The 18,197-nt window shown below is 39.5% G+C and overlaps 1 protein-coding gene across 1 annotated transcript; it reads left to right on the top strand.

The window, feature by feature from the left end:
• The first annotated feature begins 13 nt into the window (after positions 1-13).
• Positions 14-17,971, top strand: LOC121879310. Its single transcript, XM_042385915.1, has 11 exons — positions 14-158; positions 4,990-5,229; positions 5,632-5,913; positions 7,428-7,556; positions 9,884-10,003; positions 10,308-10,442; positions 10,863-11,127; positions 13,470-13,593; positions 14,732-14,834; positions 16,278-16,396; positions 17,800-17,971. The coding sequence occupies exons 2-11, from the start codon at positions 5,077-5,079 to the stop codon at positions 17,969-17,971; spliced, it is 1,602 nt and encodes a 533-aa protein (XP_042241849.1). The 5' UTR covers positions 14-158; positions 4,990-5,076.
• Positions 17,972-18,197: the final 226 nt, after the last annotated feature.

Below are 18,197 nucleotides of genomic sequence, written 5' to 3'. Positions count from 1 at the left end.
TGTCTAAGCCAGGTGTCTCAAGCCCCTGGTGTCCTCAAGGCTAGTCCTGTACCATCAAGTTATTTTACCAGATATAATAAACTACACCTAATGGTTAATGGTCTTTAAGGCAGAGAACAACCTAGAGGTGTAAAGTGGTGGGAATATTATATCTTAAGGTGAGGAGATTGTGTTAATGGTGAAGGAATGAGTGGGTAATGTAGTGGGAGTTTGTGTTAGTGTGGCGTAGTATTGAAACTCACCATAATGAATCACTTAACACCATAACAGTGCTTAAAAACACCATAACAGTACATAAACTTACCATAATTAATCACTTAATACCATAACAGTGCTTAATGTTAACACCATAACAGTGCACAACCTCACCATAATGAATTACTTAACACCATAACAGTGCTTAATGTTAACACCATAACAGTGCACAACCTCACCATAATGAATCACACCATTGCTTAATGTTAACACCATAACAGTGCTTAATGAATCACTTAACACCATAACAGTGCTTAATGTTAACACCATAACAGTGCTTAATGTTAACACCATAACAGTGCTTAATGTTAACACCATAACAGTGCACACTCACCATAATGAACCACTGGTAAGTATTGACTGACCCGCAGCTGATTTTTCATAGAAAACGAATATAAAAATGCCACAATTTCGCAGTGTTTTATAGTGGAAATTGTCGTAGTTTGTGCAGATGTGTTAAAATTGGTTATTTGTAAATGAAACCTAACCTAACCTAACCTAACCTAACCTAGCCTAACCTAACCTAACCTAACCTAACCTAACCTAACCTAACCTTAGTTGATATGAAAAACAAGCAGCAGAAGTAGCATTAGAAGACTTCACTAAACAAACCTACCTAACCTTACTTAACTTCCAAGGTGGGCTCCTCCCCCCTGAACCCCTGACTTATTAAACAGAATGAACTTATTGTGATATGGTGTTATTTTACGTTTTTTTGTGGATGTGAGAGCAGTCATCCATACCAAACAGTGTATCTCCAACTGGGCCCACACATTACTAACTCGGCCACCTTGCACACTTCAAACAGTAGCTGACTAGAGGTTCAGGAATGAGTGAGATGTTTTATGTCACTTTTGGTTCACTGAAATACAAAGCGAGTGAATGAGTGAACACCGAGGGTTGAGTCAGTGTGAAGGACGAGTTTTATGAGTATGTGAATAGAAATTGATCAATGAACCATGATTCACATTCATAACTTGTGCTTCTCCAGGTGATTTTGAATAGAGTTTGAAATTATTGCTTCCACCAATTTGCATACAATTGATATTAAGCTGATTGGACGGTAGTTAGAGGATAGTGATCTATTCCCCTTCTTGAAAATCGGTATCACATTCACTATCCTCCAGGATTCTGGTACTACAGCCGTTTTTAATGACATGTTAAACAACTTTGCTAAGGGCATACTAAGCTCTTCCCTACATTCCTTTAATACTCTGGCAAATATCTCATCGGGACCTGGTGACTTATTAGGCTTTAGTTTGTCTATTTGCTTACTAACATTGTCATTAGTCACTACTATCTCGCTTAATCTATTTTCTTCACTATCTCTGAATAGAGTCGGTGCCTCGGTTATCATGTTTAAATTTTCGGTGGTGAAAACTGTTGAAGAATATTTATTCAGATTATTGCTCATTTCTCCGTCGTTATCAGTTAGCTCACCGGTATCTGACTGTATTGGTCCAGTCTTTTCTCGTGTTTTAGTTTGATACATTTGATAGAATCCTTTGGGGTTTGACTTTGCCTCCCTTGCTACCTTCAGTTCATTATTCCTCTTTGCTTTTCTTATCTCGGTCTTAACCCTACCGGCCAATACCTTATAATAATCTCGGGGGTAAACTTCACCACGATTTAATCTCCTACCTAAAGCCTTCCTTTGTCCAATAATATTCTTTAAATAATTATTTATCCATTTAGGGTCATTGTTGTTTGATCTGAGTTTTCTGTATGGTATGTTCTGCCTTTGTGCATTAAGTAACTCATTATTTAAATTGTTGTGGAACTCGTCAACCTCCGATCTCGTGATCATGTCATCCTCAACCGTCATATTTTGTGAGGTTATCATTGTCAGGTCACCGGGTAAAGTGAGGTCGCCCTCTGTGTGTACATTGTGTGAGGTCACCTCATGTGAGGTCATGTAATTCACCCCCAAGCGTGATACCCCTTCTCTCAGCTTCCTCTTCAAACTATCAAAGTTTGCCCTTCTGAAATCTGGGACTTTAATGGAGTTTCCCTTGCAACTGATATTAAATTCTACTTTGAATCTCACTTCATTGTGATCGCTGTTAGCTAGTTCCTTCCCTACCTCAACATTACTAATGAGGTTTTCTCTGTTTGACAGAACTAAATCAAGTATATTATTACCCCGGGTGGGTTCGGCTATATGTTGGCTTAGGAAACAGTCCTGAACTGTTTCAAGAAAATCCTCTGGGTCTGAGTTACCCGTAAGGTCGGTCCAATTTATTTGACTAAAGTTAAAGTCGCCTACTATTCAGACTTTGCTATGTCTTGATGCCCTGCGCTTGTCATCCCAAATAAGTCGCTCATTAACTCTTATCAAGATGACGAGGTCTATGTATTACTCCTGGGATTAATTTTTCCCTACCATTGGTTAATTCTGCAGTAGAACATCGACATAATGTGAGATACATTCCAAGAGAGGTCGCTTTAAATCGAATTCGCACAAAATCAAAGTGTTGTTTCAGTGGAATAATTTAGTTTGGTACCTGAGAGAAACACAAAATACCAAAAAGACTTTTATTAACTAATAAATATGAGAAAAATATATGGTGTAATGATATATATGCAGCAAGCACTCCCTGCAGTTGAGTTGAGAGCTGGACGGTACTGATACTGGACAGTTGGTCTCTTAAGTGTTAGCAGTGTAGTGCCTGGAGGAGCACCTGTCATGTTTGGTGGTGATGATAACACTCACCCTTCTCACATGTGTCTGGGCCAAGCAGGACTCAAACTCTTGACACACACAGGAGAACTCTTAAGAGCAAAGATTGCAGCACCTTCATTTAATTACTGTAGTAGTTTTCTCGAGGTAATCAGTAGGATATCCTGTGTGCGGACATTTCCAATTATTATTTTTTTCATGCATAGTTCAACAATACATATTTCAACTTGGTAAAAAAATAATTACGTATAATACAGTCGCATTTAAGCTCATCAGGAACGTGTGTTATACTATACAGCCTCAACAAAAGGGTTAAGAACATTTAAGCAGTGTGACAGTACTTGCCTGCTACAATAATACAGTACAATATTTTTCTTATGTTTATTATTTGCTTACAATCATTGTTTACACCAAAGATTGTCATTAACAAATTTTGTAACGTTTTTAAGACATTTGGGGATTTTTTGTAGAAACATACTGTATCTAATTTATGAAAATTGATTTATGAAATATTTTCCATAGATGGAACCTTCTTGTAAAGCTGGTACGTACTGCCTGTAACCCATTATGTGACAATCTTCGTTTGCTTCACTGCCATGGTGCTGGACGGCAGGAGCGTGTCTCAGGGAAATTGTGGCGGCAAGACCCTTTGTAAGAAAACTGACAAGTGGAAAACCTGATCAATTTTGGAGAGAGAAAAATGTGAAGTACAAGTATATCAGTTTGTAGAAAGAAATTTGTTGAGGTTTGAACTAAAATAGTGACAATAACGCAGCAGCTACTAGGTGTTGGCAGGGTTAGTGGGCAGAGCAAGTTGACACTGATGTTAATATGACTAACTCAGTAATTGTGGACAGTACACAGTGCATATATACTGTATAGCATAATCAAGTTCATAATAAAGTAACAAAGCAACTGCCCAAATAGCAAGTAGGCTAATAAATGATAAATATAAAACTGGGAGAACCAAGTGTAGACCAGATGAACCTATAGAGACTTGAGGAGTAGTCTGTGTGGGTGAAAGCTGTTTTATATACAGTGAGTTCTGCTATAACGCGTGTTTTGATAACGCGAATTTGCTCTAACGCGATTTATGAATTAGGAACGATATTTGTATAACGCGAATGCTTGTTTGATATAACGCGATTTTTGCTTACTATTTCTCCAATTTTGTGGTACAGTGGGGTATGCTATAACGAATCTAATTGGTTCTAGAACCTTGTTCGTTATAGCATTCATTCGTTATAGGATTAATCCGTTCCAGGCCCCCAAATACAACCACTTAACACTGAAAAATATAATATAAAATTGTAAAAATTGTAAAAAAGTGCATAAATATGCATCTAAACCCCTGAAATAAAGAATATCATTAATATTTGTAATAAAAAAACAATAAATTAGAAAAAAAAAAAAAATTAAATAATGTGAATATAGTAAAGAAGAATATCAACAAGAAGCGTTCTGGTGATAGAATTCCCGGTGATGATCGTAAAAGAAAGGATATAACACTTGAAGAGAAGCTCGATTTTATCAACCTCAAAATCACCCTTCTCCCCCATCAAGTAAAGTGTAACATTTACTGTATGATTTCATTATTAGATATGAATGTAACATTTATTTAGACTGTGCTATCCTTTGTGTTAGGCTAACTACTAAATGTTTTCGATTTCGAGTAATCTGCACCTAACCCTATTTTCTCCATAAGCCCTGTTATTTCTATTACGCGATTTTCTATAACACGATATTTTACAAGAACACAATTATCGCGTTATAGCAGAACTACCTGTACACTACCATTATATATTTTTTAACAACATTAATTACACAACATTTACCAAGGACTGGACTGAGTCATCATGTACAGTCGTGAACAACAGAGGTCCTGCTGAATATTTGGACACAATAATGCATAGGCGTCTTCTGTTCCGGGTTCATGAGTCTGAATCTCGAGGTTCATGGTTCAGGAGGAGAGGCGACAGGACACAAATAATACCCGGTACAGTATGTTGATGGTGAGAGCTGACTTTATTACTGAGGGTAACTTTATTCCACAGGCATATAGACTTGAAGATGGGTGTAATGAGGGAGAAGGAGGAATTCTTCACTACCGAGATACTCTAGCAAAGAAACCGGCGAGCACGATGGAGGGGGCGGACGGTGCCGGGGCGTGGGCAGAGTCGGGGAAGACATTCTCCCTGGTATACCGAGGCAGCACAGAAGTAGATCGGCACTACTCTAAGCCCATGTTACCGTGGATTATCTCGGAGATTAAGAATCGCCAGAAGTCAGTCGAGGTGAGTTGACCCAGATCATATTATTAACTTGATATAAGTAATTGAATTGTGGATGACATATGTATTTATCTTGTGTCAAGTTATACTGTATTCTTAACACTACATACTGTATTCTTAACACTACATACTGTACTGTTAACACTACATACTGTATTGTTAACACTACATACTGTACTGTTAACACTACATACTGTACTGTTAACACTACATACTCTACATAATTGTACTGATACGCTCTGTGCGAATACTTTCATACTACAGTATTGTATATAAATATTTTTATAGAGTTATTTACATTGCAAATAGAGATTCTGTTGTTTTCTGTAACACTGTCTGTGGAAATGCTTATGATTCTTGAAGTAGTGGGCTGAAGAATATTGTGCATCAATCATATATTTTCAGGTGACTGTGGAGATTAACCGTGGGAATGTTACAGTACGTGAAGTGTCATCTGGGGTGGTGGTCATAAGTCACACGGTAAAACAGATTCACAAGTGTGTTATGGAGCAGGCAGATCACACGTGCTTCCTGTACACGCTCAAACCTGTAGATAAGGAATATGGAGGTCTGTGTGGCGCCCCTGGCTACGTGGCTGCCGCTGACCCAACACAACTTATCCCCGATAACCTTCCTCTTGATCAGAATTATCATTGTCATCTGCTGCAGGCTACTGATGAGCAACAAGTAAGTTAACTATGTCAGTACAGTCCAGTGTATTAACGTGTGTCTCTGTATGAAGAAATAAGACCTTGTTAAATGTTTATAATGAAGGGAGGTGTGGTAGTGTGAGGTGTGGGTGTAGTAGTGTGAGGTGTGGGTAGAGAGAGTGATGTAACCCTCGTCTTTCACACTTGGTGCAGTAAGAAGTTATTTCCTCTGTTATTTATGAACAGTGTTGATAAGTTATGAGAGTAAGTGACGGAGAGAGATTACATATGAGTGAAGATTAATCACTCTTGGTGCTTGATGTAGGGGTAGATAAATAGAACATAGGTACATAGACACATATGTGGGACATAGATAGTAGATATATAGATACCCCCTGTAGTAGATAGATAAAAAGATAGATGTTTGGTAAAATTTTCAATGTCATTAGAAGTTTACACTGATTCAGTAGGTATATACTGTACTGGATTGTAGCTCCACCGTTATCCAGGACCTACGGGGATTGAGAGGTGCCGGATAAAGAGTTTTTCTGGGTAGTTGAAACTCACTCGTAGGATGCACCAATATATCCTACAATACACAGTGCTACCGGCTGACCATGCACAGTGCTACAGGATGACCTTGCACAGTGCTACAGGCTGACCATGCACAGTGCTACAGGATGACCTTGCACAGTGCTACAGGCTGACCTTGCACAGTGCTACAGGCTGACCTTGCACAGTGCTACAGGATGACCTTGCACAGTGCTACAGGCTGGCCTTGCACCTTGCACAGTGCTACAGGCTGACCTTGCACAGTGCTACAGGCTGACCTTGCACAGTGCTACAGGATGACCTTACACAGTACTACAGGCTGACCTCACAAATTCATGTCAGACCTAAATGAGCTTCTGTAACACTTCTTCCACTATACATAAATGATGTGACTTAGAAATATTATTAAACTATAAATTGAGAACAAATGAAGAGGATGGGTGGGAAGCGTGCAGGGGGGCGGTGACTGTGTGGCCGCGCTCCCTCCCTCTTGATGTGACGTCCTGCCATACACGCAGCACAGCAGCCACACGTCTGAGGGTCAGCTGGGTCACTGCCTGGCTGAACTGTGCCCAGACGATGGTTTAAGTGTGGAAGGAGCTATTTTTATACATAAAATATTTGCTACAGTATTATATGTAATTTGTGATAGATTGGCTTTTATCTTTTATCATAGCAATAAATATGGCAGCTCCTCCTTGTTGTGTGCAGTATTCAAACTCACAATAATAGCTGATTTGGGAAGAATTTTCATTGTTATTATTATTTAATTTTGGTGCAGGTTAGTTGAATCTGCCGGTTACCCAAGATAATAAAGGTTGTACTGTACTGTAGTCATTATAGGTGTACAGTATACAGAGACAATGTAGGCATACAATGTACATAGACAGAGATACAATGTACATAGACAGAGATACAATGTACATCGACAGAGATTCATATATGAAACGTAATTTTTTTCTGCTACATAATTCTAATGCCTTAAATTATTCTCCTCAGGTTCGTAACTTTTTCTCGTGTTTGCGTCAGCAGCCCAAAGATGCACAGCCAAACACAGAGCCGTCATCAGTGAGCTCTCTCAACTCTCTCCCCGACCTCTATGTTCATAATGAGTCACAGTTTTTTGAGGTGAGTGGAAACCTAATAATTCGCACCATGAGCTTGTATCATACTTAAGGTCACCTCCAGTTTAGCTCCCAAAGGCTTATAATGAATCACCCTAATGCTACCCTGACACTACCTTCCCCACCCCCTCCCCAAGGTAACATCAGGTTGTTTAGTCATCTGGTAAAATAAACTGGAGTTCCTAATATCTGTCAGATCCAATATATCTGATGGGAACTTAACCATTACAGTTCTTGATACAGAGTTAATGAGAGTTACTGGCTTGTATCTGACTCTAGGGGTCAGTCACTATGTTGTTACCATTATAAGACTACTTCCCGTCTTGCCAACATTTGACTAATAAACCTTCAGAGATGTGAACAAATCTATCCATGTATCCAATTGATTGTTAATACATTGAAGTTGTGTTAAAGGCTGCCCTGAAGACACCTGGGTTAATACCTTGTGTTCCGGCAGATGAGGTCATCACGTGGATTTTGTCAAAGGCGTACTGAGGGGGGGGGGGTGATCGCCTCCCCCTGAGCTAATAAATTATTCCAAGTAAACCTTTTAACAATAAGAAAAGAAAAATAATAATATAAATAATAATAATAACACCACTAATTGATTGGTAAACTCATCACGAACGTACAGAAAATTAAAATGCCACTGATATAAACCTCACCTACCCTAACCTCACATAACTGAACCTAACCTCACTTAATGTCACCTAACTTCAAATAATTTAACCTAACCTCACCCAATCTAACCTAACCTCACCACCTAATCTGACTTAACAAAGCCAAAATTGTGACTTTTTTTTTTTTTACCCCGTGACTTCTCTTGTGGTCACTCAATAGGTATGGGCAGGATTCTTTAGGTACTCAATATAGGATTTTTTTTAATCTACGTCTCGCTCTTTGTGAAGATTCAATTCAAAATGGCCGTCGACTCAACCTCCTACATTGTGTGAAGGAGGCGACTTCTCTCTCTCTCTCCCTTAAACCCTGTGTGGTTCCATATAATAAACCTAGATACTTCTCTCTGGTTACCAAAAAGTTTATTTATTTTTTCTGGAAAAGCTCGATAATGATGTCTAAAATCATGTGAGATGGTTAGGAGTGGCAACGCAAGTCTTATGTTCGCTATATCATAGGAATATTTGTGTAGCGTCTCTGTTACCATTGTTGCCATGATCTCTGCACGACCCTCAATGGACCCTCCGTTCCTCACAACAAACGTTATAATCTTTACTCTATTTGTATTTATGATGAATTTGATGCCATAATGATCCTCTATGAAACGTTTCCAGTATGACATCCTTCCATGACAAGCTGAATTGGAAGGTAGAAATAAGTATTTTAATGTATGTGAAGGGTACTGGTAGAAGAATTATTTGAAATACTGGTACTGCATAACATTCGATACCATAATGTCCTGACCAATTTTCCCTGTGAAAAAGCCTTAATTTTGAACAGCATGTTACTGTACTCATTTTGATGGATGGTGTTATATGTAGTGATGATGGGTGGTGTTATATGTAGTGATGATGGGTGGTGTTATATGTAGTGATGATGGGTGGTGTTATATGTAGTGATGATGGGTGGTGTTATATGTAGTGATGATGGGTGGTGTTATATGTAGTGATGATGGGTGGTGTTATATGTAGTGATGATTAGACGATAAAATAATAACAGTTTAATGCAAAAAAAATATACTTTGCTGTACCGTTGTAGTGAAAAACATGGTGGAACTTACATACACCGTTAATGAACTATTGATGGAAGAAGAAGTTTTGGGGACTGAACAGTGAGACAATGTGGAGCCTCCCGGAGCCTAGCGAATGAGCAGCCTGGAGGGCGGCGTTTCTGCTAGTTAAATATAATGTTTTTCTTTACCAATCTATCTGTAGCAACAAATAGATCAAATGCCGGAACAGCCAGTAAGATGATGTACAGGTGCTCCTCGACTTATGACGGGGTTAGGGACCCAAATCCAGGTCGTAAGTCGGAATGGTCGTAAGTCCGACATAGATTAAAAAAAAAATAATAATAAAAAAATAAAAATCTACAATGAAATACAGTACTGTACAGTAAAAGTAATAAATAATGAGAAATGGATACAGTGTGACTGAGCACTTACCTTTAATGTAGTCAGCTGAATGCACACGGGGCCCCATAATATATTAATTGGATGAAGCAGAGGAGGAGACAGGGCTGGGTGGGTCATCAATGTTGCTTTCTTCAGACAGGTTTATGTACTGTGGAAACATAATATTTAATTTGTTATGTTTATTAAGAGAAACATTATATTTAATTTGTTATGTGTATTAAGTGATTCAACATCGACAGGTTATGTTTGTCGGGAGAGTTAAGGTGTCTCACTCCAAGGTGCCACCCAGCTTTATTGATGAAGCTTTATCTGCATTTAAGCTGAGAGAGAAAACACGTCACCGTCACGCATCAGGAGAGGTAGACCACGTCTTGACTTCATTACTGTCATATTTGTATTATAAAATTAAAATGTTTAATAGTGTGCAGCACCAGTTAAATATTGTAGTCCTATATGTACAGTATGTGGTTGGGTGTACAGTATATATGTGGTTGGTGGCCATATTATGATAGTATATGTGGTTGAAGGAGACTTGGACAGTTAATAATGTATTTTGAGTATCTTGCACTTGACTTGTGTTACGGCCGTGTGACTCTTGACTTGTGTTATGGCCATGTGACTCTTGATCTGTGTTATGTGACTCACCGTTAAGCTGTTCCACAGGGGGGTCGGTCACAGCCAAGTGGTGCCACAATAACATACCAGCAGGAGGGGAGCGGAGTGTCCGTCCCAAACATTGTCTTCCCTAGTCTGGTATCTGACCCAGACATGGGTTTTCGCAGCCGCAGCAACTCTAGGGTAGGTGTGTCTGTTTTCCGGCTTGCATTGTAGTGGCCATGGCCCCCACAGTATTATTAATCACTGATACATAGATAATTTAATAATCAGTTATTATCCATGTTTTATATTATATGCTTGTGTGTGTGAGGCTTGTGTGTATACAGTATATAACCCCTCATGAGTTATCTTGGTAACATTAACGGTTTGTCACATCTTATGTTTTTTCAGCTGATAAACTTACATTTCCTAAAATTGAAAAATATTTTAATATACATAATTCTGTAGACAGCGAGACCTCCATATAACGCACTTCTCTCTCCATATGGTCCAGTAGATGGGGTCTCACATCTATTGGACCCTCATATAACGGACTTTCCTCTCCATATAGCCCGGTAAATAGAGTTGTCACAGTAAACAAGAGTTGTATTATTTCATCAGGATTATGGTAAGGTGAGCTCTGGTGATCAGGGTAAACAAGACCAAGATTCACAGAAGCATCCCAAAGTGAGGTTCTCCCTCTGGTCCAGCACTGAACAGCCTCCTGAGTCACCAACCAAAACAACAAACCCTCTATCTAGGCAGACCAATATAGTGCCACAACCTGTGGACGGCCCCACACCTTTGCTGCCCCCTCTTGAGATGGTCCCCTACCTCAGGTCCTCCAGCATCACGGAGGGGGAGCAGGAAAACTCCACTACTGAAGGTGAGTATTAATGATCTGCTGTTGGTTTTGTTGAATTGGCTCCAAATTCGCTAAACTGATCGTAACTTTGGTCGTATCTCTCCCATATCTTGAGAGGCTACGGCGACCGCACGATGTTGGCAATAGGCGATTCACTAAAGGTTCGTACGGCGACCGCAAATAAGTTTAGTTCAGTAAGCTACCACAAGATGGAGTTTGGGTGTATTTTTTTTGTTTCCTTCCTAAACCAATCACCGTGGCTGAAACACAAGTTACCCATGCCAGCAGACGACACATAGTCACACGTGATAAGAACAATGGAGGGCCAATAGTTTAAAAGAAAAGGCGGCTGAATTTCTCCCTTGGGTTTTTCGTTAATAATAATAATAATGTTAATACAAGTAAAAAAAAAAATATATATATATATAATAATAATTGTAATATAGTAATAATGATAATAATAATAATTGTAATATAATAATAATAATAATAATAATAATAATAATAATAATAATAATAATAATAATAATAATAGTAATAACAATACTGTATTATATTAATAATAGTGAACCTAATAATGATAATATGATTATTATTATTATTATTATTATTATGTAAATGCCCTATATAATTCTTGAAAGTAACGTCATCAGTTACACTATGGAAACTACCACTTGCAAGAAGCATCAAAGCTATTAACACAGACTGATCTACTCAGAGCTTATCCCTACATAGCAATAGGTGGTCAACAATTTGTAATGGGTCCAAAGGATCCCCAAACATTCTTTCTTTGGAATGCTCGGTCATGAGCTGGAGCAACCTTAAGTTACATCTTCACTCTTACTGGTGACGCTTGAAGTACTGTACGTCTGGCAGCCGTGTGTGTCTTGACGGGTTGTATGGTAAAGAAAACGGGAGTTATTTCCTCCTTGTGAAAGCTTACGGGTGCTCGGTGGCCACCGTAACTTTTGCTGTATGATAAGTTGGGTTACAGTCACCCTAAGCTGTCAGTAAGTCACCCGTTGAGCCTTGAGGTTGATCGTAGGGACTTACTGTAAGTCATCTGGCCCCTGGTTAATATTTTGTACTGAGGCCAGGGTAACAGTCACCTACTGAGGCCAGGATAACAGTTACCTACTGAGGCCAGGGTAACAGTCACCTACTGAGGCCAGGGTAACAGTTACCTACTGAGGCCAGGGTAACAGTTACCTACTGAGGCCAGGGTAACAGTCACCTACTGAGGCCAGGGTAACAGTCACCTACTGAGGCCAGGGTAACAGTCACCTACTGAGGCCAGGGTAACAGTCACCTACTGAGGCCAGGTAACACCTACTGAGGCCAGTAACAGGTCACCTACTGAGGCCAGGGTAACAGTCACCTACTGAGGCCAGGGTAACAGGTCACCCCTGAGGCCAGGGTAGCAGTCACCTACTGAGGCCAGGGTAACAGTTACCTACTGAGGCCAGGGTAACAGTTACCTACTGAGGCCAGGGTAACAGTCACCTACTGAGGCCAGGGTAACAGTCACCTACTGAGGCCAGGGTAACAGTCACCTACTGAGGCCAGGGTAACAGTCACCTACTGAGGCCAGGGTAACAGGTCACCCACCACTGACAGTGATGGGTGGCTGGCTACTGATGCTACACAGAAAAATAACTCACCATAAACCCTGTATAAAAGTTTTGTCCACATACTCTATTACTCTTCAGTATTCCTTCAGTTTTTGTCATAATTTATTTCAAAAAATTGCTATATATTTTACAGACTCCCTGCACCTGATGATATACTGTATTATACTTTGGGGTAAAGATTAATTTATAAGGCTTAAAGTGGTGAAAAATATAAAACTATTCCTGCTCTGAATGGCTGGGGATTCGGGGTAGAATAAGGGTAGAAGAGTGCTGGGACTGGTCACGTAGGCTGCATTACCAACACTCATTTGCTGACCATTATCCACACATGATGGGTCTTCATATTCTCACTGAACACACACTGGAGATTGTTGAATAGGAAAGAGTACAGGATCAGAACCAACACAATTTTTGACACTCTGTACACGTTAGGTTAGATGAGCGCTGATTGGCTGAGTGGATGTAAACAATGATGGCTTCAGACATATTTTCATTTTTTCGTTTATGGTTGATGGAATATTTTTCTTTTAAATTTTCTTTTTGCAATGGTACAATATTACTTTATAATATTAATAAAATGAGTAGTTTTCATGTCCATTAAGTCAAAATATGCTAAATGAGGCACAATCGTGTAACATCGAATTTTGAAGATTTTTTCTTCTGTCACACTTGTCTTGAGGAATAATTTATAGTGTTATATAGTTTATGTAAATATCTGTTAACTCACTGCAGGTTCTGGAGATAAGGAGCCATCAGCGGGTGAGGAGGAAGAGGCCAAGACAGAACTATCAGTCGTTGAACCCTTCAGACAACGTCTTAGGACAATCAGCGGAGATTCTAGTCACTTGTTTCGTAGGTAAGAACTCTTGTTTATACTCTGGTCTGACAGCTCTTGATGTTACTCGCAGTTAGTGAAGTAATTAACACCACAAACGAGACTATTAAAAATTAGCTCGTAAAGTGCTTACCCTTACTTCATTATGGACTCGTGTGTGTGTGTGTGTGTGTGTGTGTGTGTGTGCGTGCGTTCGTGCGTGCGTGCGTTCGTGCGTGCGTGCGTGGCTCTTTTGTCAAATATTTTAGTAAATATAAGGCACCAACTCCCTCTTCAGTGATCTACATAACAAAGACATTCAGAAAGTATTGAGTGTTTGGGTCTTGAGAGTGTGGTGACTCGGTAAACCTTCTCAATGACGGAGTAGTTCTTTCAACCTCTGTTCATTATTGGGAGGATTGTTTTCTTGAGAAGGTTTACTGTACCGTGATAAATGATTGTCAGGTTATACAAAGTGACACAAGTAAATTAAATGGAAATTGAGTCGCCTTGTCAGAGAGGAGCGACAGCCATTGAGGAAAAAAACCGTGTGTTGGTTAAGTTAGCTTAGCTTGAGTTGGGATGGATTAGGTTAGGTTAGGTCATTAGGTCAAAGATCAGGGTCACTTGGTAATGTCCTAACTCACAGCTTCAGTAAACCTCTCTTGAGTGTGTAGCCCCCAAGAGTGGTGTGTGACATGGCATCTTATTTCTCCCTTGTTTATAAATAATTTATCCCATTTTGTATATAAGAGGATAACTTTATTCATATATAATAATATCTATATGTTGTCTGACTCATTATAAATCTTAATAGCCTGGAAAGAGTTGTGGATCTAATGCGTCCGGTTTATTACACTCGACGAACAAATCATAAAGTAGTTTTTGTGGTGTCGGTAAACTTCCTCATGTACTGAAACTGACTTGTATAAATCTCCAGAAAATATCTTCACTTATATGCTTATATAATATACCGTAGTATGGCTCTTTAATATAGGAAAATAAGGCTTAGATAAGAGACAAGTTACTGGAATCCTTCGAGTTGCAAAAATTTTTTCAGGAACGTAACTCCTTAACGTGAGGGACACCAGTACCTACTGTGATGTGAGTGTCGAGATTTTATTACTTTTTTATATGTTGGTCTTTGAATGTTTTTATCGTGTGTTTATTTCCCCCGTAGGCCGTCTAACAACCAGGACCAAGGCATGAGAGCTCGTGCCGGTTCCATCGGCAGCATGACGCCCAGGAGTCGTGGATACCGCCAAAGTGAATGTGAATTGAGGGTGAGCTGACCAGTGTAAAGTAAACTCTGTCATTAGTGGACAGGGTGTGCAGGAATTAGTCTGGTATGGGGGGGGGGGGTTTACTCTATAGGCCAAAGTTGTATGTCAGATTAATTATTGTACATCTAATATTGTAGGAGAGGATTATGTGTTCCTCTGCACTGTAAGGTATTTGACAACCCAGAATTTACTTTAAGAAATAATTTATTTTATGAAACATCTGAGCATTGAAAACTGATCCTTGTATATAAGAAATTTAAGAAAGAATAGTTTTGTTATAATTAATTATGCACCTAATCCAATGGACCATGTGACTGTGGTGGAGTCTCCTGTGAGTTATGATGACACACTTGATAACATTGTGAGTGTTAGAGAATAATAAACTTATTGTTATTTACACCCAATAATAACCTGACACAAGAGTGACTGTGGTGGAGTCTCCTGTGAGTTATGATGACTCACTTGATAACATTGTGAGTGTTTGAGAATAATAAACTTATTGTTATTTACACCCAATAATAACCTGACACAAGTACTATTACAGGCTTCCTTGTTTATCACAGTAAACTGTACTGTACTGTATGGTACTGTACTGTATGGTACTGTACTGTACTGTATGGTACTGTAATGTATGGTACTGGTACTGTACTGTACTGTGCGGTACTGTACTGTATCAATGTAATGAATGTATTGTGCGGTATGGTACTGTACTGTATCATGGTACTGTATGGTACTGTATAACTTGTACTGTACTGGTACTATTATATGGTACTGTACTTGTACTGTATGGTACTGTACTGTATGTGGATACAGTGGTACTACTGTATGGTATGGTACTGTATGGTATGGTACTGTACTGTATGGTACTGTACTGTACTGTATGGTATGGTACTGTACTGTATGGTACTGTACTGTACTGTATGGTATGACATACTGTACTGTACTGTATGTGGTACTGTACTGTACTGTATGGTACTGTACTGTATGGTATGGTGCTGTATGGTATGTACTGTATTGTATGGTACTTACTGTAGTATGATACTATACTGTACTGTACTGTACTGTATGGTAATACTGTACTGTATGGTACTGTACTGTATGGTATGGTGCTGTATGGTATGGTGCTGTATGGTATGGTACTGTATGGTACTGTACTGTATGGTACTGTGTACTGTATGGTATGATACTATACTGTATACTGTATGTATTGCAATATGTAATGTACTGTGTGGTATGGTGCTGTACTGTATGGTATGGTGCTATACTAAATTTATGGTACCTGCTGTATCGAGTGTTGCACTGTATTGTATTGTGCTGTACTGTATTGTATTGTGCTGTATTGTGCTGTACTGTACTGTATTGTGCTGTATTGCACAGTACTGTACTGTGTTGATTAATAGTGGATGTGTTGATTATTTTAAAGAACTGAGGTGAATATTTCAGATGCTGAGCCACGACTTTAACCGCACTATGCTGTTCCACATCGGCCGGAGTGAAATCCAGTTGATTAATCCGGAAGTGAAGTCCGTCCAACTTAACAAGAACTTTAACAACAATGCTGTGTAAAATTATACAGTAAACCCTCGCACTTCTGGACAGTTAAGGGGGAGAGGTTGTCCGGATGAGCCAGGGGGACGAAGGTGTGTTATTGACATGGGTAATAACACTAACAATAATAATGTGATATTAATAATAACAATGGTATTAAATAATAATACAGTAATGATAATACAGTAATAACAACAATAATAATAATTATACATTATTTGTGTGGACAGTATTGTTGTTTATCAATACAGTATTATTTTAGCTTACCTCCTTTTAATTTTAATACAGCTTTGCCTCCAAGAGTCGTCTTAGAGGTTGAAGAATCAGATCTATATTTCATTGTACATGACTGAAGGAACCCATTTTTGTATATCAGACACCGTTTCCTTAGCAGCACCATATTCGTCACAGACCAACCACTCTCTAACAGTAAGCTGTGTACGCTCAGTTTGGCTGCCATCACTACACATCACAACAGAAATCAGTCAAAAAAACAGTCACAAGGCACAACATACACGAGGAACAAGCGATCGAGAGGTAATGGTGTACACGCTGAAACTACAAGCTTAACTGTGGAAGAATGCGCGCTACATCACTAGTGGCGGGAGATGCGGACTGGGTCCATTTTAGCAGCGGGGGAGTAAACACGGCATGCAGGCTGACAGAGAGAGACCGGAGAGGAATTTGCCACGTCCAGACGTTGTCCGGACCAACTGAAATCTGGATCTGAGGGGTCCTGAAGTATGAGGGTTTACTACAGTACTTAGAGGCGAAATTATAGAGACAGTACAGTACTCATAGAGACAGTACTTGTAGAGACAGTACTATATAGACAGTACTCATATAGACAGTACTCATAGAGACAGTACTTGTAGACAGTACTTGTAGAGAAAGTACTCATAGAGAAAGATGTCATAAGGACAGTATTCATAGAGACAGTACATGAACAGTATTCATAGAGATAGTACTCATAGGACAATACTCATAGAGACAGTACTTGTAGAGACAGTACTTGTAGAGAGAGTACTCATAGAGACCGTGCTTGTGAGACAGTACTCATAGAGACAGTATCTTGTAGAGACAGTACTCATGAGACAGTACTTGTATAAACAGTACTTGTAGAAACAGTACTCATAGAGACAGTACTTGTAGAGACAGTGCTTGTGAGACAGCTCATAGGACAGTACTTGTGAGAGACAGTTATGAGGACAGTGCTTGTAGAGACAGTACTTGTAGAGACAGTATTCATGAGACAGTGCTCATAGGACAGTGCTCATAGAGACAGTGCTTGTAGAGACAGTGCTTGTGAGACAGTGTTCATGAGACAGTACTCATAGAAACAGTGCTCATAGAGACAGTACTTGAGAGACAGTACTTGTGAGGACAGTACTCATGGGAGACAGTGCTTGTGGGACAGTGCTCATGGAGACAGTGCTTGTGGGGACAGTGCTTGTGATACTCATGAGACAGTGCTCATGGGACAGTATGGGACAGTGCTTGTGGGGACAGAAATTGTGGGGACAGTGCTCATGGACAGTCTCATGAGACAGGTGCTCATGGGGACAGTGCTCATGGGACAGTGCTTGTGAGACAGTGCTCATAAAGACAGTGCTCATGAGACATTACTCACAGAGACAGTACTCATAGAGACAGTGCTTGTAGAGACCAGTACTGTAGAGACAGTACTCATAGAGACAGTGCTCAGGACAGTGCTCTAGAGACAGTCTCATAGAGACAGTACTTGTAGAGACAGTACTCATAGAGACAGTACTCATAGAGACATTACTTGTGGAAACAGTACTCATAGAGACAGTA

This window comes from Homarus americanus, unplaced genomic scaffold (assembly GCF_018991925.1).
Source record: "Homarus americanus isolate GMGI-L3 unplaced genomic scaffold, GMGI_Hamer_2.0 scaffold16894, whole genome shotgun sequence".
Lineage (NCBI taxonomy): Eukaryota > Metazoa > Arthropoda > Malacostraca > Decapoda > Nephropidae > Homarus > Homarus americanus.
Note: the sequence above shows the minus strand (reverse complement) of the source record. Positions and strands in the feature narration are given on the sequence as shown.

What these genes read in the sequence shown, in the direction of transcription:
- LOC121879310 (XM_042385915.1), top strand. Translation starts at nt 5,077, where the DNA reads ATGGAGGGGGCGGACGGTGCCGGGGCGTGGGCAGAGTCGGGGAAGACA. An exon ending in AGGCTACTGATGAGCAACAA is followed by an intron (nt 5,914 to 7,427) that starts GTAAGTTAACTA and finishes TATTCTCCTCAG; the next exon opens with GTTCGTAACTTTTTCTCGTG. An exon ending in ACCGTCACGCATCAGGAGAG is followed by an intron (nt 10,004 to 10,307) that starts GTAGACCACGTC and finishes GCTGTTCCACAG; the next exon opens with GGGGGTCGGTCACAGCCAAG.